Source organism: Rana temporaria, chromosome 12, assembly GCF_905171775.1.
Source record: "Rana temporaria chromosome 12, aRanTem1.1, whole genome shotgun sequence".
Taxonomy (NCBI): domain Eukaryota; kingdom Metazoa; phylum Chordata; class Amphibia; order Anura; family Ranidae; genus Rana; species Rana temporaria.
The window spans coordinates 67,853,587-67,879,065 of NC_053500.1; the positions used below are offsets into that span (position 1 = coordinate 67,853,587).

At 42.3% G+C, this 25,479-nt stretch overlaps 1 protein-coding gene across 2 annotated transcripts in view; it reads left to right on the plus strand.

Moving 5' to 3' along the window:
- DHX8 (DEAH-box helicase 8) overlaps positions 1-25,479 on the plus strand; it is a 69,508-nt gene that overhangs the window by 38,561 nt on the left and 5,468 nt on the right. For both annotated transcript variants that reach the window (XM_040330080.1, XM_040330081.1), the window contains 11 exons: positions 575-756; positions 4,087-4,281; positions 5,304-5,489; positions 7,446-7,656; positions 9,041-9,222; positions 10,292-10,432; positions 12,633-12,788; positions 17,057-17,194; positions 19,598-19,726; positions 21,584-21,780; positions 22,487-22,666. In XM_040330080.1, the coding sequence (XP_040186014.1) occupies positions 575-756; positions 4,087-4,281; positions 5,304-5,489; positions 7,446-7,656; positions 9,041-9,222; positions 10,292-10,432; positions 12,633-12,788; positions 17,057-17,194; positions 19,598-19,726; positions 21,584-21,780; positions 22,487-22,666 (1,897 nt within the window). The remainder of the gene's footprint in view (positions 1-574; positions 757-4,086; positions 4,282-5,303; positions 5,490-7,445; positions 7,657-9,040; positions 9,223-10,291; positions 10,433-12,632; positions 12,789-17,056; positions 17,195-19,597; positions 19,727-21,583; positions 21,781-22,486; positions 22,667-25,479) is intronic.

Sequence of the window (25,479 nt, forward strand, 5' to 3'; positions counted from 1 at the left end):
CATATTGGCCTAAACTGATGAATACATTTTTTTTTATTTTTTTTTTATATATAGAAATGTTTTATAGCAGTAGAAGTAAAAAAATTTTTTTATTTTCTCTCAAAAGTGTCAAATTTTGGGGTTTTATAGTGCAAAAAAAAAAAAAACGCAGAGGTGATCAAATACCACAAAAAGAAAGCTCTATTTGTGGGGAAAAGGGACATCAATTTTGTTTGGGTACAACGTTACAATTGTCAGGTAAATCGACGCTGTGCCGTATCGCAAAAAAATGGCCTGGTTATTAGGGGGTAAATCCTTCCGGGGCTGAAGTGGTTTAAAAAAAAAAAAAATGATAATTTGAGCAATGGTTCTCTTATATAATTTGAGTTTTCACTTGATGACAATGACGGTGAAATCTGAAGTGTGACGGTTTCATTACAACTGAAAGGAGCTGTTTGTTTGGAAATGGTAGCGGGGAGGCATACTTTGCTTTAGTTTTCCACCTGCTGCTGTACTTTCACTTGAAAAGTTTGGATTGTGTTTTTAGTTATGTTTTTAATATCTGAGTTGCATACCATTGTGTTTCATTCCACAGTTGATGGTCGACAGATTGCTGCTAACATGAGGGGTATTGGAATGATGCCGAATGATATTCCAGAATGGAAAAAGCATGCATTTGGTGGCAACAAGGCCTCCTATGGAAAGAAGACTCAGATGTCAATTATCGAACAGAGGGAGAGTCTCCCCATTTACAAGCTGAAAGACCAGCTGGTGCAGGTAAAAAGTCATAACGGGCTATAATGTTTCTGTTTTGGATAAATGATGGTCTTGGGGTACAGGGCACTAGACAAGCCCATTGTCTGTCAAGACTCTTCCCACCTTTTTTTAGTTCCCTGGTGCTACAGTATTGGTGTCCTGCTAGAAGGTAGTCTAGATCGCATTGCTTGGGTTGAAATGTATGTGAACCCAAACCATGAATTTACTTTTCCATTTTGCTCTGTTAAATATACCATTGGAAATGTTTTGTTATATCTATTTGAAGAAAAAAAAAAGGCAGATAAATGTGTATTTCTCTATACTGCACTTCTTTTTTTTGCCTTGACATACGCTTTACATTTTTAAAAATGTTTAAAGACTAAATGAAACACAATTGTTTTTAGAGTAGAGTTGTCCGTACCCAAAGAGCAGCAGATTTGGCATAGTGGTAATATATACCAATCATTTGGAAGAAACCAGAAGTCTAGCTGTGGCAAGAGAGGTAGATCGGATCCTGTGCAGGGCAGAAATTATGCCGCGTACACACGATCATTTTTCGGCATAAAAGAAAACAATGTTTTTCGGCATGTAGAAAAAACTAAGTTTTTCCAACTTCATCATTAAAACGATGTTGCCCACACACCATTGTTTTAAAAAAATGCTCTAGCAAAGTGCGGTGACGTACGACGGCACTCTAAAGGGGAAGTTCCATGCGGGTGACGCCACCCTTGGGGCTGCTTTAGCTGATTCCGTGTTGGTAAAAGACGATTCGCGCTTTTCTGTCTGTTACAGCATGATGAATGTCCTTACTCCATTATGGACGGTAGTTTTACCAGAAAGAGCGCTCCCGTCTCATAACTTGATTCTGAGCATGCGCGGGTTTTTAACGTAGTTTTTCAGAAGCCCAAAAAATGATGTGAAGCCCTCACACGATCATTTTAAATTACATTTTTAAAAAACGCTTCTTTAAAGGCCGAAAAATGATTGTGTGTACGCGGCATTAATGTTTCAGCCTTGTCTTCCATGTGCACAATTGTCTGGCAGCTTTCCTCAGTGGTCCCTACACCTAGAAGTGTTCCATGACCTGTGCTGTAGAATAGACGGAGGATGCAGGATGTTGACCTTTTGGCCTCCAGGTTCAACAACATACTGGACTGTTTTTTTTTTTTTTCTCTCCAAGTACAGGAGTCCTCTAGCGACAGCCGTAGATGGCTTTCTGGTTCAGTGTAATCCCAACACCCTGATGAAAGCCTTTCATCCCTAGAAACCTTCTCCCCTGTCTCCCTTGTAGATTGTCATTCCATTCACCTCTGACTCTGTGGGATCTAAATCCTGGTTTTCTCTACACTTCATAAACTGCTGCACGTTATAATCGTAAACTGTTTAAAGGATAAATTCACCTATGGAAAAAATCGTAAATGCACATTTTTTGCAGGTAAAAAAAGTGCATTTTAGATGTTTTTTCCCCTAAGGAGCCTGCAAAGAATTTCACGCGCAATCAGCAGATCACAGGCGCAATGTCGGGCTTCTGCAGACTCTCGGGATAGCTCTCTGCCCATGCCACCAATTCAGGTAGGCAGTTACCTGAGAGCAGGGAGATCAATGAACTATGAAAGTGCTCACCAGTGTCTTCATAGTTCATTGAGAATTATAAGCCATCAGCCGCAATGGCTGATGGTACTTGTAGTCTATTCACAGGAAACTGTGAATGAATATCGGCCATGGGAGCAGACCCCCGCGCAGGCGCACTGTTTTCAAATTGTGACAGAGGATCCCTCAGCCACTGTCACAGGGAGAGGAGGATTAGGGTGAGAGGGGGTGCATGCTAAACATGTTGCACCCTAAATACGGTTGTAACGTTTTTAGTAAGGTGAAATTAGCCTTTTAAACCCATTAGAGACCTTCCTCTCTCTATGCTTGCCTACAAGGTAGTGTTTCTTGTAGTCCTCGCCTCTGCATGGGTAGTGTTTGAGCTGGTGGCCTAATTCTGCAAAGGACCCTTTCTGGTTCTTCATAGGGACAAGGTGGTGTTGAAGCCCAGGACTTCCTTCTTGCCAAAGTTAGTTTCTGCCTTTCACTATCGTTCTAACTTCTATTTGTTTGGCTTTAATTCACCAAAGGGACATTTTATTCCATTACCTGGATCTTTCTGCTTCTTTCTGGAAGACTTCTACCTTTTTTATGTACCCTGTAAGGTTGCACCATCTCTAGATGGCTTAGGCAGACCATTATCCCGGCTTACGCAGGGGTCTCCAAACTATGGCCCTTCAGTTGTTCAGGAACTACAATTCCCATCATGTCTGTGAATGTCAGTTTTAAAATGCCTCATGGGATGTGTAGTTCCGCAACAGCTGGAGGGTCGGAGTTTGGAGATCCCTGGTCTATAGGATTGGGTTCCAGCTTTTTCTGTAAAGGCACACTGCTAGATTCTTGAGTGCTTCTTGAACCATCAAGCAACTATTTTACCAGATTTGCCAAGCGGTCAACTGGTCTTCTGTCAACTCATCCTCTTATTTACCAGGTGGATGTTGCTACCTTATCTGATGGCAGCTTTAGGTCCTTTGTGTGGCTCTTTGAGCTGAAGGCATTCCCTGGTTCTATTTTTCTTTGGTCTGTTAGTTAAACCTCTAGCTGGGCTGCTTGTGATTATGCTCTCAGTACTTTTCTACAAAACTGAGGCTTGCTAGTAGTAGTGGGCTTGGTCATCCTGGGCTGGCCTAAAGTTGTTTATTTTGACAGTGAAAGACTACTAAAGGCAAATCCACTTTGCACTACAAGTGCAATTGAAATTGCACTGAAAGTGCAGTGGCTGTAGATCTGAGGACAGGACAAAAACGGCATTTAAGCTTGCACATGATTGGATAATAAAATCAGCAGAGCTTCCCCTCATTTCAGATCTACCCCTTTGCACTTGTAATGCAAAGTGGATTTTCCTTTCTTGAATAACCCTCTGTGTCCTATAAAGGGACAATACAGACTGCGTGGAGCTTCAAGTGTCCTATGAAGTTCTCTTTGTTTAACGCTGCAATGAACTGTGATTTGAAGGAGATGTTGCATGAGTTTCATGTCATATGACCAGACTCTTCCCCTAAACCTCCCCCTCTGAAATCTTTAGACTGAATGGTGATTCGCTTTGTAGTGCAGATCATAATTGCACACCTAAAAATGTATATGGCTGTGCTTAATGTGTGTTTTTTTTCTCCAGTGTCAGGCTTCACCCTCCTTTATGATTTCAGTTCTTGATTTAGTCATAGGGTTGTCCCCATAGTGTCCCCCTTTTTATGTGGAATTTTTATTTTATTTGTGCAAACATTTTATATCTGCTCTAATATACATTTTATGTCTTCCCAGGCTGTTCATGACAACCAAATACTGATAGTAATTGGAGAAACTGGCTCTGGAAAAACCACTCAAATCACTCAGTATCTAGCAGAAGCTGGCTACACGACGAGGGGTAAGATCGGCTGTACCCAGCCCAGAAGAGTGGCTGCCATGTCTGTTGCCAAAAGAGTGTCTGAGGAATATGGTTGCTGTTTGGGGCAGGAGGTATGTTCATATTTTTATCTTTCTTTGATGGCATATTACAGCTCCCATCATCTGCTTCTTGCCTGAATATTGGATCAAACATCAGGGGCTTCTGCAGACACAGAGCTACTGCTCTACTGAATAGCTATGTCAATTCCACATTTACACACCCACTTCTCCAGTCCTCTGTGCCATATTCTTTGTCACCCCCATCTTCCAACACCCTCTCCAGCTGGTATAACTGTTTGTCACTTTAAAACTTTTCTAAACAGAGCAAGAAACTGTATAGCAGCTATTGTGCACAATAGTGGGTGCTTAATTGGTCAGCGATGGCCATGTGACCGTGCCGACCAATGCAAATAATTTCTTCTTTGTTCCATGGTGCTGTCAGGGAAGAAAGGAGCCACAAAATTATTCTCATTGGCCATTGCAGTAACAAATCCAGAGCTGACCCAATAAGCGCCCGTCAATGCTCGCATTATGCTTTGTGTTTATGTACAAAGGTGGCCATCCATTATATAAGTTGGAGAGAGCCTTGAATAATGGGAATCACACAAGGTCCATGCAGCTAGGACAGGAGGGATGTGGAGGTTGTAGCGAGATGGTACACCTTTTCATATTTTTTTTATTTTTTTTTGTGGATAGGTGAACTTGCCCTGTAAGGGAAAGTTTGTTTATATTTGAATGTATGGACTTACGCCATAGTCAGTCTGGGATTGATGAATGCAATATTTAGTCTTAGTTGGGGGAACACAGGTTATTTCTGCGTGCCGCATCGTTGATTTGATTGACAGCAGCAGTAGCCAATGGCTACCCTGCTATCAATTTCCAATGAATAGCCGCCTCAAGCTGAGGGAAAGCATCGCGGGATCGTGTCCACGGTGTTTCGTGGCTCAGATAAGTAAAACGTGGGGGGCCCGAGAGTGCAAGTTGTTTTTTCACCTTAATGCACAGCCCCTTTTAATTTTAAAATAAACAATCTGCATATATTCAATCCATAAAAACAAATCTTTAAGAAATGTGCCTTTTTTTTTGTTTTCTAGGTGGGTTATACAATTCGATTTGAAGATTGCACAAGCCCAGAGACTGTCATCAAATACATGACAGATGGTATGTTGCTGAGAGAGTGTCTTATTGACCCAGATTTGACCCAGTACGCCATTATTATGCTTGACGAAGCTCACGAGAGGACCATTCACACAGATGTTCTGTTTGGACTTTTAAAAAAGGTACACATGATAATTACATGATATTTAAATTGAAATTGTTTTTTGTTGATCCATTCTATGTGCTTGTTAATGTGAAGCCATGGTTTAAAAATTGCTCAACTTCTTCCCACCCGTGCTATAACCAAAAGACGGCTACAGCGTGGCTCTCCAGTTCTGGGAGGGTGCATAGGAAAGTGTCTGTGATCTCTGTGTGCATTGGAAGACAGCTGATCTTGGATCTAAGTAGCTAATCACAGTGGGCTTTACCATGTGATCAGCTGTGTCCTGTCACATATGTAAACAGACTTTGCTGGTTATCGCCTTCTTTCCTCACACAAGGTGGCCAGTAAGGATGAGCTCCGGCGTGTTCGCAAACCCCACGTGCAGAGCCCGCCAGGAAGTCGACACTGCGCTGCGCTAATCACAGGCAGTAAGACATTGTCCCGATGCGCATCTGCAGAAATCGGGAAATGTCTCGCTGTGTGTGTTCAGCGCAGTGCTGACTTCCTGGCCCGCTCTGCATGTGGGCTTTGCGAACACGCCGGAGTTCATCCTTTGTGGCCAGTATTGAAGTGGGTAAGGAATATCTTTCAATGTTGTGACATAGGCATTGGGGCATGGAACCAAAATGCATGTTGTGGGGACTCATACTTGCAGTTATGTAAGCCTAGGTACCTGCACAGTAGACTTTGTTTTTGGCTTGGCTTTGAGCATACAAGTTTTCTTGTTTAACACTCGTCTCTGGCCTCTCACTTTTTGTGACACGCCGAAAGATTTAGTAAAGAGTGAGGGAGTGACCACTGAGGAATTTCATACCCTCTGCCTGCAGCATACTCATTCACAGATTCATTATCTATTGACCTTGTAGATACCACTGATAAATTACAAAGTGTGATTGACAGCATTGACCTTTTATAATATATAGCCGTGAAGCTGTGTTGGAGTAAATTACTTCCAATTACCTGCACATAGTTCTAGCCTTCGTTTTAAAGCTTTGTTTTATCAGTGCCTACCAATGTCCAATGAGTGTGCTGGTAACCTTGCTGTCCAAAGTGCCAGCTTCTTTGCTGAAATCGATATTTTGATAACGGAAGTCCTCGGCTTTCTGTTCTAGAAAAATGCTGAAACTGTGTGTGCCTTAAAGAGCTTGCTTTTACATACAAGTGCCCTATTGCACACTTTTTTTTTATAAAAGATTCTCTTTAAGAATCAATATATTTTTAAGGAGGTAGTTTTGGCCTTTTTTTTTTTTTTTTTTTTTTAAATATTAACCACTTGCCCACCGCCGTATTGTCGTATGACGGCTGCAGGAACTCTTTGTCCCTCCGGGCGGCCGTCATATGACATCCTCGGCTTCCTGGCATTGTGGAGAGCGCTCGCCGCATCACTGGGGACCCGATACGTGTGCCCAGTGGCTGCGATGTCCGCCGGGCACCCCCGATTTCTCATCACAGAGAAGTGACGTGGATCTGTGTGTGTAAACACAGATCCACATCCTGTTAGGGGAGAGGAGAACTGATCGTATGTTCCTTGTATATAGAAACACTGATCGGTCTCCTCCTCCTCAGTCCCCTCCCCAAACAGTTAGAATCATTCTCTAGGACACACATTTAACCCCTTTATCGCCCCCTAGTGTTAACCTCTTCCCTGCCAGTCACGTTTATATAGCACTGATCGCTTTATAAATGTCAAGAGGCCCAAAATGGTGTCAAAAGTATCTGATATGTTTGCCGCAATGTCACAGTCGCAATAAAAATCACTGCCATTAGATGTAAAAAAATATATAATAATAAAAATAGCTTTATTTTGTGGGAAAAAAAAAATCAAAATGTTATTTGGGTACAACGTCGCATGACCACACAATTTGTCATTCAAAGTGTGACAGCGATGAAAGCCGAAGATTGGCCTGGGCAGGAAGGGGGTGAAAATGCTTGGTATTGAAGTGGTTAATAAACCTTTTTTTCTTTTCTTTTGAAGACGGTGCAAAAACGTCCAGATATGAAACTTATTGTTACGTCTGCAACACTAGATGCCGTGAAGTTCTCCCAGTATTTCTACGAAGCTCCAATTTTCACCATCCCTGGTCGAACATACCCTGTAGAGATTCTTTACACTAAGGAACCTGAGACGGACTACCTGGATGCCAGCCTTATCACAGTTATGCAGATACATCTGACAGAGCCTCCAGGTTTGTATGATTGTAGCATGAGGGTGTTTGGGTGTTTGAGTAAGCCAAGATTAAAACCTGGAAGGTTTTCCTGCTATCCCTATAATTCCCCACTTTTTTGATACCTGTTCAATACCTGTTTTTCCTTAACACATTCCTTTTCACTAACCATTGATGGGATCTGCAAAACAGGATAGAAAATGATGGCGATTCTAACCCGCCCCCAAAAGAAAATGTTTTTTTATTATGGATGCTTTTGGAGAAATTTCTCCAACTCCTTTTCTGTGCAAGGCAAGAGGAAGTTAGGAGAAATGGTGGTTATTGATGTCTTGGGGACCAAGACGGCAATAACCTGAGAGAGGTTTAACCAATTCCCACATGATCCAAAGGGAGAAAAAAAAGTGTGCTAGGTTTGGACTTTTGCACTTTAAAACAAAATGCACTTGTCCTTTTTTTTTTTTACTTAAAGTGGATGTAAACCCCCAAAAAATAATTTTTTGTTTTGATGTCACAATGTAGAGTATAAGATTCCCTATCATCTGTGTCCAGTCTTGCCACACAGATTTAATCCAGCTCTGAGCAATCCTCTTTTAATGTTCAGTGAAAATTAACAGAATTCCAGATAAAAACTTGCCAAATTATAAAGTCCGTTTCTCTGTTCTTGCTTTGTGTTACAGGTTATTTACATATCTAGAGCTTGGACATGTTTATCATATGTTATGTTTATCATAATATGAGGTGATCCAATGTTCATTGTATATTACCAGGATATGTAAATAACCTGTAACACAAAACAAGAACAGAGAAACGGACTTTATAAATCGGCAAGTTTTTATCTGGAATTCTGTTCATTTTAACTGAACATTAAAAAGAGGATAGCTCTACGCTGGATTAACTCTGTGTGGCAAGACTGGGCACAGATGATAGAAAAACGTATACTTTACATTGTGACATCAAAACATTTTTTTTTTTTGGGTTTACATCCACTTTAAACTAGCTCAACCTCTCCCTCACATACTTCCTGGATCTGATGGCCATGGCCTCTAGTGATAGTTTTTACATCATATACCAGGGATATGCAATTAGTGGACCTCCAGCTGTTGCAGAACTAAATGTCCCATGAGGCATAGTAAGACTCTTGGTGTCACTTGTCGTTTTGCAACAGCTGGAAGTCCACTAATTGCATATCCCTGTCATATACCAAAGGCCCCGTGCACCTGCACAGTAGATCCACATAGACTTTTATGTGACTGACTCCCTAGCATCTTCAGCCTGGGGATACAGACTCATATAAGTTGTATCAGTGCAGTTTTTATATTGTGTCATGTTTCTCAGCTAGCCTTTTTTTTTAAATATGTATCTAGTTATTAAAAAAATATATATATTTTCCCCCCCCTCTGCATAGGTGACATCTTGGTTTTTCTGACTGGTCAGGAAGAAATTGACACTGCTTGTGAAATCCTGTATGAAAGAATGAAGTCTCTTGGTCCTGATGTGCCTGAACTAATCATTCTTCCTGTGTATTCTGCATTGCCCAGTGAGATGCAGACAAGAATCTTCGATCCAGCACCCCCAGGAAGCAGAAAGGTACATTGTATACACCTCTTTTTCACTTATTGCCCAAAGGCAGGCTTTGGAACTTATTGATGGATTTAGATTTGAGGCTCCATTCACATTTGGCGTTTTTGGAATCTCTAGTCACACTACAATGGCAAAACACATGTTTGGGTGCAATTAATGTTCAATAGCACCTAAAACGTGGTGCAGTTATGCTACTATTTTCATGCAAGGCCTGCTATCCAAAAGAAGCCCCTGCTCCTTTTTGGGCAACAAACTTCACGCATTGTGGCTTGATGCAATCGCCACACGATTTATCGTGTGATAATCGTGGCAAAACCGCACCGTGTTTTAGGTGCAATTGAAAATGATTGGCACTCAAACATGTTTTGCGATTGTAGTGCGATTTGAGATTGTGGGCAGAATCTCAACAATTCTGCCCAAGATTTCAAAACACGAAATGTGAATGGAGCATAAAAGTGCTATGTTTGCCTGTTCCCTTACACCTCTTAATGGTGGGTGTGGTTTTTTTTTTTTTTTCTTTCTAATTGCTCAAACTGAACTGCCACTTTCTCTCTTTTCTTGAACGCTTGCAAAACCTCTACTTTTTGTGTCGGTGCGTTTTTGGCCTGTTAACCCATTCAAAATGGAGTTTAATTCCTGTGGTGAAGTGGGGCCGGGTTCAGTCAACCTGAGGGTCTTTACAGCCCTTGGGTACCAGAGTTGAGGAAGCTCCCCCTGTCACTTGTTCAGCTGTAACAGACTTAGCTTAGCTTTGTAGACATGTTTCCAGTATTACCTTGTGATATAAGTGATGAAGAGTCCACTGTAGGACTGTGGATACAGAAATGTTGTAGACTCTCAATAATGGGAAATTCAGTATTCACTTGGGCTTGTGCTGTTTGAAGTTATATTCAAAAGCCAAGGCATGCAGGTCAGATTTCAGACCTGGTGGGATATCGAACTTCTGTCACACTCCACCCAAACCAGAAGAGTCGAATGTGGGTGTTTGGGTGGAGCCTGCGTTTTAAAAATATATTTTTCCTTGTTCCAATAACACTGAATGCTATAGATAATTACTTTTATCTTATTTTCGTAGGTTGTCATTGCAACCAATATTGCTGAGACCTCGCTAACCATTGATGGGATCTACTATGTGGTGGATCCTGGCTTTGTAAAGCAGAAAGTTTACAACTCCAAAACTGGCATTGATCAGCTTGTCGTTACACCTATCTCACAGGTGAGTTAACCAGAAGGAATTTTTGTAATAAAGATTTTTTTTCTACAATACTTGGCAATCATTTTAATTGGGAGTTTTTGTACACTGTATTTTCCATTGTCAACATTTTCTACTTAATTCCAAATGTTTATTTATTTTTGTAATTGTCCTTAAAGTGGTTGTGAAGACTGAAGGTTTTTTACCTTTATGTAGTCTATGCATAAAGGTAAAAAGCCTTCTGTATGCAGCAACCCCTCCCAGATACTTGCCTGAGCCCCATCTCAATCTAGCGATGTGCAGGAGAGCCTTGGCTGTCCTGAGTCGTCGTCGCCCCCCCCCCCCCCCCCTCTCATTGACAGAGACTATTGACTCCTGCTACTGTCAATCGCGGCCAGTAAACGATTGAGGAGAGAGCGGATGTGAGCTGCACTCTGTGTGAGAACAGGCACACAGGGCAGCGGCTCGGGTGCCCCCATAGCTAGCTGCTTGCCAAGGGGGCAGGAGGTAGGAGCCAGGAGCACCGACACTGGAAGAAGCGCATCGGGACTGCTCTTTGCAAAATCACTGCACAGAGCAGGTAAATATAACATTAAAAAAACGAATCGGAACCTTTTTAATATTACTTTAAATACATGGATACAATTTATGCTTTTTAGGTTTTGGATAGTGAGGAAGGATGCTGCCTTAGTCCATTCTGGGGAGATTAACCATGTGTGTTGCTGGCAATTTTGACTGGGAAACAAAGTGATGGGAAATCTACAAGTCTACGATTGTCACCTGAACAGAAAGTTAGAGGAAATCTTTCAGTGTGGACAGCCTTTTAAATAGTACATATATAAAAAGAGGGATTTATTCTTTCCCTAGTCTATTTCAGATTCTTTTACAAAATGTGGATGGCTATTGAAATATCTTAACAGATCCTGTACTGAAAGAAGTGCACCTTGGAGTAAAAGTAAACCAAGCAATTTGCATTTTAGTCTGTCTTCTATTTAATTCTTAGACTGCATTTACACCTCGGCAATTGGTATCACGGGCAGATTTGTCAAGATTCTGCCTGCAATTTCAAATTTATTGTAGTACAAAAATCCTATTTTTGCAAGTAGTATTGCAATGTATTTTATTTAGGCAGTTCTGCAACACGTGCATGACTTGTTTAATCATTTTAGAATACTGTGTAGTATCGGGAACACATAGAAAGGCCCAGGGACAACTCTGCTGACCTTGGGAACGGAGTATTTCTGAGTCTTTCTGATCCGATCAGCACTGTTCGGCTCGGCTCCAGCGCCCCCACCTCAGGCCAAAAGCGGTACTGCACACTGCTGTGGCTTGAATCCTTGAATCCTGCTTGTGTTGTGAGACAACACTAGCAAACCGAATCGGGGTTTTTCCAATTACAGTGCTCGTATTGTGAAACGCTCTTTAACTGCGTTACTTGCAATCCGAGGTTCCACTGTACATGTATATGCATAATGATCTCTGTCTCAAGAATGTACATATCACCTCTGCTTTGGGGCTGATTAAAATAAATGGCGCCCAAAACACCTCAGTATTCACTGTCCAAAGCATGTGTAGACTTCAAAATGCTTTCATAGAACATAAAACAGTAAGCACTCTCATTTAGTGCATCACTTGAAAAATAAGGACATATTCTGTTTTTAATGCCTCTTTCACATGGCAGAAATGTTCCTACTGCAGCATGAATCCATTGGATTTCTACAGTTGGATTTGCACAGTTATGGCCGCTGAGTCTGTATGAAGCAATAACAGGCTGTCTGTGGCCACAGCTGTCCACTGGTGTTTGGATGGAAATGCACAGCCAATTACCTGTGGTTAGAGACAATGCTCACTTCTTGACTCAACCACAACTGTCCACTTCCTCCTGTACATCCAATCACAGGAATCCACTGGATTCTTGTCATACCTAGAACATGTGAAGAAGACTGTTTTTTATTTTGTTTTTTTTTTATGTCCTGCCAAATCAAACAGATCAAATTAATGACAGATTTTTGTCATCCACAATGATGTAATCTCAGAAGTTAAAGACCATTAGAAAACACAGCTTGAATTAGAACGCAATAAAACCATGTTCCGAAATTTTAACTCCACTTTGTTTAGAAAAAAAAAAAAAACATGCTGTGACGTTTTAGTTGCATTACGTTAGGTGTTTTTGATAGCTGATCAGAAATTCGATTGTTTAAAGGCTCTCTCAATTGTCTTCCAGGCACAAGCCAAACAACGTGCAGGCAGGGCAGGAAGAACAGGCCCTGGGAAGTGCTACAGACTTTACACTGAGCGAGCCTATCGTGATGAAATGCTTACTACCAATGTACCTGAGATCCAGAGAACAAATTTGGCTAGCACTGTGCTATCACTTAAGGTAAGAATATGTAATCTGTGTATGCATAATTCTGTGTGAGCATGCAAATGTACTATTGCCACATGTCCACTTGGGGTTCCATTTATAATTATAAGCAGAAACCACTATCCCGAGTACATTGCAGTAAACACACTCCACGTTATACTATCCTTTTTAGGTTTCATTCATAAAATGCAGAGGCACTGTGGAGACTGCAGCAGTGTTCTCCAAAAAAGGCCACAGAAAATGCTGAGTGATGGGGAATAGAGCCCGGTTCACGTGACCTGTTTGTCCTATAGAAACGGCCATGACATTATGAATAATATTCATAAGAATACAATAAAGAGTTCCAGAAAGACTTTTGCACATTTTTCTGTGCGAGTTCAACTGGGAAAATGTGTGAATCCTGGCTGAAAGTGGTGTGAAAACAGTTTTTTGAAATAGACTCCAAGTCCAAATAGTGAAATCTTTTTAGAGCTTGTGTCAATAAGCAAATGTTCTTTCTGGTACATTCAGTAAGTGTGTTTTTTAGTTTTTGGGATGCTTTTGAAATCGGAGGCAATTGAAATGAAAGGTTATATGCACTTTTTGTGGCTTTGACATGTCCTGCAGTGCTGTGTAAAGGGCATCGGGATAATGTCATCAGTATCTGCACCACAAGGACTTGTACTCTGGTGTCCCCGCCACAGTCGCACACTATTGTGCATTTGTGTAGCTGTGGTGTATTCCACAGTTCTGTGCAAGACTGGGCTGTTCACATCAACCTCTGCATCAGGTGAGCTTGCAGTTTGGTGCCCCACAGGAGTTGCACCTTTTGTAAGGTTCTTTGTTAGATGGCTTGTTGGAGACTATACCACCTATGGTACTATTATAGGTAAAGCAATATTCTACCTTTTTAATACAGTTCTATTGGCACCACAGGAGTGGCACACTATTATTCTAAAATAAACCGTTCATTGACATGTGCATTTTACCTGCATTTTACCTCCTCTGAAGCAGGTTGATGCAGCTTAGGGCTATTTGTGTGTTCCCGTTGCCCTAAGGTCCTTAATGTGTACTTCCACTTTTGCAGTTAAATTTGAGAAACCCCCGTTTTTTTGCGCGCACCGCATACCTAAAAATTAATTTAATTTAAAAAAATCTTACCTTTTTTAGGCTATATTTACTTGGACATAAATACAGTATTATGGACAGAAATCCGCCTCGGCTTAGTCTAGACATGCCTTCCTGCATATAGTATAAGCAGAATAACAATCATCCATCTGCTTGAGGCTGTAATAGATCTTGTAGACCTCCTGTTCCCCAGGGACCCTCAAGCCGCCTCTTCTGATCTCAATCTTGGTGGTTCTTGTCCCATTAAGGTCTCTAATGCTCATGTAGATTTATGCATGTGGGAAACAAAGTTCTAAAAAGATAGTATCAGGTGCCCCCGATGAAATCACGTGATGATGATGTAAAGCGCAGGGCATGGCGGAGGCAGTCCTGGACCATAAGTGATGATACTTCCCTTGCACCAGAACAGGACCTGATTTTTAACACTGATCTTTGCATCTGACTCTAGTTCTAAGTGGCCTACCTGGCAAAGGCAGATTTTTTCTGCTACTATGTCACAATTGTTCAAATAATGGATGTAAAACAAACATCTCTCCAGGACTCCAAATTGCCAGGCTCTTTCTTTCTCCAGCTCTTTCTTCACTACCTGACTTGGATCCTGATATGTCCAGCCTAGAAGAGGACATAGAAGAAAATGAAGAGGACTCGGAGGCAGTGTTTTAGAAGAGGCTACGGCTGCACCCTCTCACCATACCCCTTTTGGGTACAAAGACACACCAAATCTAAAATGACATGTCCCCGTTCACAGAGTGCACAATCTATGACTTTTGCGGCAATACAGAAAAGTGGTCTGTTCTGGCAGCTGATCTTGCTGTCTCAGTCTTGAGCAAAGCTTTTACTGTACCTATTAGGCCCCTTTCACATGGATGGCAGTTTTGCCGCAGTTAAAAGCATGTACATTTTCTGTGAAATTCAAGGCTCCGGGCACTATGATTAGCTGCATTTGTACATTGCGATTAAGTGCGGTTACAAGCGTCCGCGTTTAGCTGCAGTAGTCATTTCCATAGCAACCCTTATTTTTTTTGATTATGATGTGCTTCCTGTTCTTTTTTTTTTTATTTTATCTCACGCTGCTATCTGCAGTTGACGCAAAAGACTGCGATTACCTGCGGTTATGTGCATATAGCTGCGCTAAATCGCACCTGGACGCATTAAATTCTATTTTTTCTATTCGCACCAAACCACATGCAACGAAATCGCAGCTAAACGTTGTGTGTGAATGGGGCCATGGAAAAGCATTGTGTGCTTTTAGCTGCGGTAGACAACTAGAAGATCCTCGGCTAAAAGCACCATTCTATACGTCTGTGTGAAAGGGGCCTTAGATTTTTTTTTTTTTTATTCAAAGTCTCTGCAGACAGGAAGTTAGAGAGACACTCTTTAAGCTTCTCTTTACACTTGCAGCTAGCTATTGCTACCATTTTTTTCTGTCTTATCAAACTGGAGCTATCTGGACTAGGGCAATGAACAGCCAACATGATCCCGTATTCTTGGACTGTGCAATTGCCTTCTGCTCTGCTCTTTTGTGTAGCTGCCCTAGACCATAGAACAAGTAACTAAACACATTTTTAGAATGGCGCTAATCTCCATTCACATGCGCAGAATGTTGTAGCTGAAACTGCCTGTATAAGAAACCTCACACATATGCCCTTTGAAGGAAGATGTGTTTTTTCAGGGAGGCACTTGACAAATTTACGAAAGATGTCCCAGAAGGGAAGGTTTTTTTTCCACAGCAGAAGACTCAACACCTCCCCCTAGGAGCCTCCACCTCTTCAAAATGCAGAGCACCTAATCTCTCTACCCAGGCTTCAACTTCAAAAGATAAGTTTGGCCCTTCCTTTCGGTGTAAGGTGAAGCCCAGTGGGTGTGTGCACCCTATCATGGCCCTAAAATACCTCCAATACCTTTTTTCATTCCAAAATTTTGCAAGGAATCCTCAGTGTGGGTTGATGCATCTCTGAGATAAGGGGGATTCCTGGCATCTGTAGGCATCCATGATGCCTATCTGCATATTTCCATTTATCTACCTCGGCAGCATTTTCTGCATCCTCAGATGGTCATTTTCAGGTTGTCGCACTACCTTTTGGCCTATTCGCTGCTCCCACAGTATTCACAAAGGTTTCTAGCATAATTTCCTGCCCTTCTCAGAACTTGGGGCATCAAGGTCACAGGTTATCTGGATGCCCTTTTGCCGAAGGACTTCCCTCCTATCCAGCTGTAGGCAAACATCCACAGTACAGTTCAGGTAAAACCAGCCTTTTGGTAGGGTAATCCATTTCCACCTTTTGGGTGATCAAAAATCTACTCTAGTCTCCAGCCTTCACCTGGAATACTTGGGTCTGGTTTTGGACACATGCCAAGCAAAGGTTTTCCCGCCTGAGTAGCTTTTTCCTCGAGAATTTGAGGCCCAAGACATCCCACAAATGCTACATAAGTGTTCTAGGCCCCCATGATGGCCTCTGTTGAGGCTGTGCCATTCACCCAATTTCATTAAAGACCTTTCTAACACAACATTTTGTCAACTTGGAAAAAGCATGCTACTGTCCAGCCAAGCAAGAAATTCTCTTAGGGACGGGAAAATACAAGAATATAATGCAGGAGAAACATACCTGGTCTCACGAAGACTCAATGAAGGAACTGTGACTTTGACCCATTACACTGCTTGATGACTTGGGAAGAGGTGTTTTCAATGAAGGAAATGTAAGGCAATTGATGCACAATGCTCCATTTAAATTTTATTTTTGTCTGGAGTTGGGATTTAATTTGTGCAATGTGGATGGGAACAGGTAACAAATATATAAAGTAGATGTTATCCCAATTTGTCTGCAAAAAGTGGATATATATATATTTGAATGTTATGTTTTTTTTTTTTTTTTTTTTTTATATTCTGGGCTTCCTTGCATACAGGGGATCATTTTGGGACTTCCAAGTTTCTGGTAGCCTAGTAGATCAGTAGGTACATTTCCATACTGTTAATACTTCCATGTTTCCATGTGACTAATATTTCCAGTTTCAAAATTGATATTAGGATAATAGGATTACAATTACAAGGTTGGGAATGTAACTTTCCAAACTATTTCTTTTATGGTTATTTCATTGAGCTTTAATATTTAAAAATATTTCTTGACTTGTCTCTTGCAAGTATCATTTTTTTAATACTAGTCTGTCTTTATTTTAAGGCTATGGGGATCAATGATTTGCTGTCTTTCGACTTTATGGATGCTCCACCAATGGAAACTCTCATCACAGCTATGGAACAGTTATATACACTTGGAGCACTAGATGACGAAGGCCTGCTTACACGTCTAGGGCGAAGAGTAAGTATTTTTGGTGGTAATTTAAAAGAAAAAAAATCCTGACAGTCTTTCAGCTGCTATTGGGTGACATATAAACAGGAGGTTCTTCAGACATAAAAAAAAATTCTAAATGTGTATAATACGACTGAGCCACGATACGTACAATTTTCTGCACAGATCCAAATGGCAGCTATAGAAAGTTATTGGTAATAATACTGCCAACATAGCAGGTTCCATGAGTTGGTATAGGGAAAGGCATCGCATACTTTACCCATTAATTCAATTGATTGTTTAAGCTCTTAAGAGGGAAGGTAAAACAAATCTGCCTAAAACAAGTTTTGTATCTTTGTTCGTAAAACTGTACATATTTTTGCAATAATTTAGAATGCAACCCATTCAACTGGTCCAGGTTTGTAGGGTTTAAAACGGTGAGGAGGGCATCTACTGCCTCCTCGGCACAGCTCAAATGCCCTCTGAAAAGCGATCCATCACAGTGTGCCCTTCAGAGTGTGATACGTATAAGTGAGTCTTTAGTCTCTTCTGCCTTAAAAGCTCTTTCCCTGACTTCAATTGGGGTGTGAAAGGTTTAGCCTCTATCAGTTTTATTCTGTCCTTTTTGGAGAGATTTCCACTCTCTTCTGAGGACAGGATGTGATAAAAAAAAAAAAGAAAAATCTGAAGAGCATTTGGAGCATTTCAAGCAGGGGTGCCCAACCTTTTGAAAAGCGGGGGCCAGTTGCGACTTGGTGACCGGTTGTGTGCCAAAATGGATGGAGTGGGTGGATTACAGATCAGTGTCCATGCTGCGTATGCAGTGCGGACATGAACACAGCCCACTCTACTCTATAGGCCCTTTGATCCAATCTGAGATCCCAGACGGAAGGAAAGGCATCCCCCTTCTTTTTTTTTTTTTTAATATATAGAGGTAAGCGGGTGTAAATGGACACAAGTACATTTACATCTGGCACTCCATAGAGGTGACTGGAGGATCCAATTGGGTCGGACCGATCATGTGAAAGGGGCCTAGGGCTTTAACACTGATGTTCTGTAGTTTACATGCACCATGGGTGCAGTGCAGTGTACCTGTGGCTTTCCTGCAGGTTACCTGCACTTTGCCATAGACTATTATATCCTGCAGATGGTGTGCATTTTCTGAAAGTGCACCAAACCCTCAGGTAATAACGGAAGTCTATGGCTATGGTGCAAGTAACCCGCAGGTGCACTGCGCTGCACCTGGGAATCGGTTTGAAAGCAGCCCAGTAACCACTGCAGAACAGATATGCCCATATATACACTGTGATTTTAGTAATAAACTTGCCTTTAATAATAGTCTTCCATTCAGGTATCGCCAGCTTTTGTTGTCCCATGCAGAGTGCGTCTGGTATCACAAAACTTGTGACAGGAGCCGGTGCTATACAGGAAGCATCAGTTTATGCAGCCGCTTGCTTCTTCTAACCCTCACTCATTCACAACACTAATGCTCTGGGATGGTGGGTCCGCAACCTATGATCTGGGCTTGCCAACCCACTATCCCAGAGTAGGAGGTTGCAGGCCACATCTGAGAGCTCTATGGGCCACTGGTTTGGGCACCCCTGATTTAAAGGATAAGTTCACTTTTAACATGTTGCACCTGATTTTAGGGTAGAACATGTAACAACTTCCCAGTGGCCACGTTGCTCATACACACATCTCTGTGTGTAAGTGAACTACAAGCCCTGACATCCTTAGTGGCTGTGGGCTTGTAGTTCTCAATGAACTACCAGGGCGCTGTGGTAGTTCATGGAGTTTTCCTGTCAGTGGATACACTGACTGTGTGCGGGAGACCTGCATGGCATTAGCGATCTGCAGAGCTCTGGTGGAATGCTTTACAGCACAGGTGTCAAACGCAAGGCCCGCGGGCCGAATTCGGCCCTCCATGCCATTTCATGTGACCCTTGCACCTATCCTGCAGCTCCAGCCCTCCTCTGGTCCTCCTCCAGACCCCTACTTTTTGCTTTCAAGCAATGCATCCAGCTTCTTCCCAGCAGCAGCATAAGGAAAGGGGGGTGCACTGTGATGTAAGGGAGAGTGGGGGACTCAACTTCTGATGGTGGGGTGGCTCTTGACATCCTATGTAAGGGGAGGGGATGTGTTGATGCAACCGGCCCTTTTGAGGGCAATCATAATGCTGATGCGGCCCACGATGAAATGGAGTTTGACACCCCTGAGTTTACAGGCTCCTACTACAAAAAATAAATAAAGGCACATTTTTTTTTAATTGCAAAAAGATGTGCATTTATTATTTTTTGTAGAAATGTGAACTTATCCTTTTTGTGCTGTTTTGAATTAAAAATAAAATACTTGTTCATACACCTGCTACCACCCAAGGTCTCAACTGGTTCATATTCTGCTTTGTTTTAATTGCTGTATTTTTGTCCTTTTCAGATGGCAGAGTTTCCCCTGGAGCCCATGCTGTGTAAGATGCTGATCATGTCTGTACATCTTGGCTGCAGTGAAGAGATGCTGACCATTGTGTCTATGCTCTCTGTTCAGAATGTGTTCTACAGACCTAAGGTACAAAGCGCAATCCAGTGTTAATTATGCATGTAACGCTATCAAAGCAGTTCTCCAACCTCCCCGAATCTCCCATTTTTTTATTTTCAACACTGCTTACCTTGTGGTGGTTACTGAATGTTTCATGTACTCAACCACCAGAGACCCACACAGCCATCTTTTGTGTGGCGTCATCCCAAAGCCCGCCGGCTCCTCCGTGTTTAGCCAATGGACCTCTGACATGCCGCTAAGCCCACCCCCTCCTCATTTCTCTGAAGCACTATGCCTCCTAGGATTTGTGATGTGCATATTCCATAAGCCATAGCGGGCATAATGCCTGTCATTCGCCTAGGCAAATGACTGGCAATAGGGGGCGGCACAGAACTTTTAAGAAGGGGAAAAAAAAAGTGTGAGTGGAGTTTACAATTAGGGTGAAGGCCTTCAGATTGATAGCATATTTCCGGACTTAAAGTGCCCAGCCTATGGGCAGTCTTATTGTTAATAAGTAGTTGTTCTTCAAAACAAGCCTTCAGTGGCCTCTGTAGCTGCATACACCATGGTGTAATTGATCCTCAAGCTTTGCAAGAGAGTCAGTAGCTGAGCTCACCCTCCCAGCAGTGACTCTGCACCTTCTTATCTCTAATGTAAACACAAAATAGCTGGATTGAATTACTTGTGTTTTTGGAAACTTTGAGGATTGATTCCGGGCGCCAGTAGGGGCATATTTTACATGTTGTTTAGTACTTGTTAAAATATTGCAATAATTCAAGGATATATAAACCATAGAACATAAGTGTAATGTTTTGCAGCTTACCTGTTCTTGGATGTGGTTGCTGAAATAGTTGTTTTTGGGCTAAGTACATTTTTAGAAAGTACTGAAAAGAGCAGTTGGTCTTGCCAGATATGTCCTTGTCACTTCATGTGAGCTGAACTGAAAACACAAATAATCTTATCTGCCCTGCAAGCTGTCTTCTGTAAGCTACCAGTTCTCCTCCCCCCCCATATAATGAACATGAGCAGAAGACAACCTCTTTGTAGTATAAATTAGGAGAGCAGCCATGGCTCTCTGTAGAGTGTGTTGACTAGGGATAAGCTCCGGCGTGTTCGCACAGTGCACGTGCAGAGCCCGCCAGGAAGTCTGCATGGTGCTGCGCTAATCACAGGCAGGGAGACATTTCCCGATGATCGGCTGCAGAGATGGGGAAATGTCTTGCTGCCTGTGGTTAGCGCAGCGCCATGCAGACTTCCCGGCGGGCTCTGCACGTGGACTGTGCGAACACGCCTGAGCTCATCCCTATTGTTGACTCGAAGATTAGTAGATTCAGTGGTGGAGCTAGGGACAGTGTTGTTCACAAGATCACCAGGTAGAAAAAAAAGAAAACAAATGCAGCCACAACATCTAAGGGCAGTTAAGTAACAATATATTCAAAGTTGGGTTTAGATGCACATTAAATGTCTGTAGCCCACAACTTCATTTTATTGCTTACTATTTCTAAATTGATCAAATGATCATTCACTTTGCTATTGCACAACCGTGCTGGATTCAGCCATGCTGGATATGAAAGTTATGGGCTACAATTGTGTTTTTACTAGTATAACATAAGACCTAAAGAGGTCCTCAGCCGTCTTCTTGGCCCTTTTCCTCATACTCTGTCCTTTTGTGAACATTAATCCTACTATTGATTACAATCATTTGATGAACAAATATTTCAGAATTAATATCCACGTATAACTCCACAACTAAAGTATAATAATGCTGTGTTTTACCAGCAAATTGTGCTGGCGAAAAGTGAGGCTTTGTGTTAAGAGGCTCCAATGTGTTTTAAATATGTACCAGTTGTAAGAAGAAGAGATTCAAGGTTGACCTCTAACCTACAGGACAAACAAGCACTTGCAGACCAGAAGAAGGCAAAGTTTCACCAGACAGAAGGAGACCACCTGACATTGCTGGCTGTGTACAACTCTTGGAAGAACAACAAGTTTTCCAACCCATGGTGCTACGAGAACTTTATTCAAGCTCGTTCACTGAGGCGTGCTCAAGATATTCGCAAACAGATGTTGGGCATAATGGACAGGTATGTTGATTGAATTCAAGCCTGAATGTGTGACGCCAATGTTTTTGTAAAAAGTAAAGGTTACCACAACAATGGGTGTTGAAGGGTTAATATCATCCAGACCAACAACCAAACAGACAGAGGTGCCAGTAACCATGCTGTGGGGGGATGGAAGCCTGTTCAGGGTTGGAAACATGTAGACAGAAAAGCTAAATCTGGGGTTCATGCGAAACGCGTCACAGCAACTGGCCAGTTTGTGCTCCACGCTGGTTTCACAGGCATCCACCTTCCTACAATTCCTGCTGTCGCCGTAAAGTGACATCATCCAGGTGTGCCAGCCTTCACCAGGTTGGCCCTCCATGCAATTCCACAGCTTTTGCTACTGGATTGCAGTGACTCTTCAAACCGAGGTCTCAGGTTCGGTTTCTCTTGTCTACAGGTTTCCATCCCCAAACAAAAACTGTAAGGCAAAGGCATAATGAGCAGCGCATGCTTGGTTCATTATGGAATACTCGCCTTAGAGCGAAGCGTCGGCGCCTCCATTCACTCCATTCTGGGCACCCGGCCATGACCGCTTTCGGCTTCACTGCTGGGCGCACACTGTGCATGTGCAAGTTGCACTGCACTCCCGGAGTGGACAGGGGCTCTCCTGGGACCTGTTGCGTTTCTCTGTAGAATTCAGCTGGGGATATATTTGCATTGATTTTATGTTGATATCATTTTACAGACATAAACTGGATGTCGTGTCCTGTGGTAAAGCGACAGTAAGAGTGCAGAAAGCTATATGCAGTGGTTTCTTCCGAAATGCGGCCAAGAAGGACCCTCAGGAAGGCTATAGGACTCTCATAGACCAGCAAGTGGTCTATATTCACCCATCCAGTGCTCTATTCAACAGACAGCCAGAGTGGTAAGAAAGCTACAAGGGTATATTTTTCTTTTCTTTGGTAGTTTGATCAGTACAGTTTTCTTTATATTCCAATAGATGTCAAGGTGTAACTTTGAGAATTTCATTGTAAATAGTAAATATATTAAATTATAAATGGTGTTCTATACATTTTTTTTTAGAGTTCAGTTATTTCAAACACTGCTCTGTAGCAAAATTGTGCTTTTTGTACTACAATTTTGCTGTTTCAGATACATTTCTCTGCATTTCTAGTGCGTTTTGCTGCCTGCACCTGTGGAAAATGGACATGTGACTCAAAACGCAAATCGTGGGTGCGTTTTTAGCACAATTGTGATGAAATTTCCGTTAATTTTCGATGGGTAGCTGCGCTTTTGGTGTGATTTTCAAAACCACAGATGCAGCATGCAAGACTTTTCAAAACGCACCGCATCCACAGTGCAGTGGTGTGAAAAGTCCCATAGGATTTAAAGGGAAACCTTTTTCCTTTTTTGCAGCACTGATAGGATTAGGTGGCAATGGGCACTGATGGGTGGCACTGAAATGCAGCCAGCGATAAATGACATCCTTGCACTTGGCCGCATAAAAGCAGCAGCAGACATCTTGTTACACTCAGCCCGAACTATATGGGCTGGGTGTAACAAGATGTTCGCTGCTGGCTTACTACAGCCGAGTGTAGGGTGCACCAAGATGGGTATCGTGATGTCACTTCCTTTGTTCCGCCGCTGATTTCCTGTTGAGCTGCCTCTCCCAGGTATTGGATTAGGCATCAGGGGCAAATGCTCGGTATCGGTACCGATGCTAGTATTGGTATTGGGACAACCCTAGTAAAAACGCAGGAAAAACATATCAGTGTGAAAGGGCCCTTAGCCCAAAAATTAAGCTCTGTAGAGTTCCATGCATTATAGCCCATAGAAGGGTACCAAGACTGAGCGCTAAGGCTTATCTACTCAGCGCTCTTTTACATCCATCAGCTTTGTCCCACTGCTTATTTTACTTTGCAAAGTTCTACACTGCACTCCGTTCTCCAGTCCGTTTCTATTGCCCATCTACAATGATGTTGGTAATCTTCATTCATCCCAACCTTTACCAACTGTCTGGGCTTTGCGAGTAAACTGAGCCCTGGCCTCGTACTTGGAGTTTGATTGCATCACTGGCACACAGTCATCACATGTTTATATCAAAACACAGAAGGAGCAGACTTGAGGGTATTCCCAGCTCACACTCCACTAATGGTCTTGGAAACATGATTTCAGCTTACGCTTTCCTAATTGTTCTGGCATTTGCTCTGTGCCCTCTGAAGGCACTGATAGTTGTAGGGTTTTCCTGATCAGATGATTTTTGATGAATTGCAGTCTTCTGCCATTACCACATATTTACAAGTGACTGTTTCTGCCCCTGTTGATGTAGTATGTACTTCTCTGCATCTGCAGGATCATCTTTCTTTTTCCAGTCTTTGGTCTTTCAGTGGTCCTACAACTGCAAAGACCTTCCTATTATACCTATTCTTCAAAGTTTTTCCTCTGTGAAGTTTGGAAGCACCCTCCAGGGGTCCTGGCTTTTCCCAGGTGTTTGCTGGAGCTGTTTCTCTTTGGCGAGGAATTTGTAAAACTGATGTTTATACCCACTGTGGATCTGTCAGTGACCCACCTTAACGGAGAAACCACTAGGCCAGTAGAGAGCATTGTTGTCTTCAACGATTCTACTGACCAACAACTAGAATCACACTTTAAAACCTGATTGATGGATTAAGGTCACAATTACAAAAGGAAAAACAGAAAAAATCTAAAGCTGCGCAAAAAAATCTAAATTAAGTTGTGTATATGTGTACATACACAAAAATTATGTAGTATAAGTAGAAGAAACTGTCTCCTGTCTCTTCCACTGAACTTCAGTGAATGTTCACACAGAAATAGATTTGAAAATAACCTCATGCTTACTAAACAATCATTGAGTGTAAAAGTGATTACAATTGTGGGCCAGTTGCCCCTAAACAATGTGAGAACACTAAAATGTCCACAGCAAAGATGAAGTTCCAAAAAGGGGATCTCCCAAAGATGTAGATTTCTTAAACCAAAGTCCACGGTGACATATAAAGAACACCCAGGAAAGAGTGAAAATGCAAAAGGATCCTCCACCACCAGGTACTAGCCGCTTACCGGACTGTATGATCCATTGGTCAAAAGATCACACATGATTTGTGGCTTACTCCCCAGCCCTGGGTCTCTGCGCATGAATACGTTAGACATATGCACAGAGGACTATATCGGCAATGCTATATCCAATGAGAGCCTTGCTTGGTCTTTGAGAGTAGACATCTCTTTGGACCTACCGATGACATTATCAAGGATATCATTGGTGGTTGGAGCATTCACCTACCTCCAGCGTAAGAAATATAAATGCCTTCCCTCCTTCACCTACTTCAAGAGGGGAAAACAATTTTCATGAAGGGGTGTACTTGGTCAGCAGCAGGGCTCTAGTCCTGCGGGAACGGAGTTCCTGCACTTTTTTCACAGCAGGAACGCAGTTCCCTTTGCAGGACTAGAGCAGCCGAGCCGCCCGAGCCAATCCTTCACTAAGCGGCGATGCCCAGCTCCAGTCACTGTCAGGGGCAGGCGAACCTTAGTAATGCTTTGTTACTGGCCGCTTCCTCTATATAGATTAATCAGGTAGTGTGCGGGTATTTCGTCACTTCCTCGATGCCGCAATGTCTCCTGGGAGCTTTTGTCATTGTTCCCTGGAGACATTCCGGAGGTCTGCCGCGAGTTATCGCAGGATTTAGAAAGAACTTGTTAAAAAAAACATGCGGTTTAGTAATT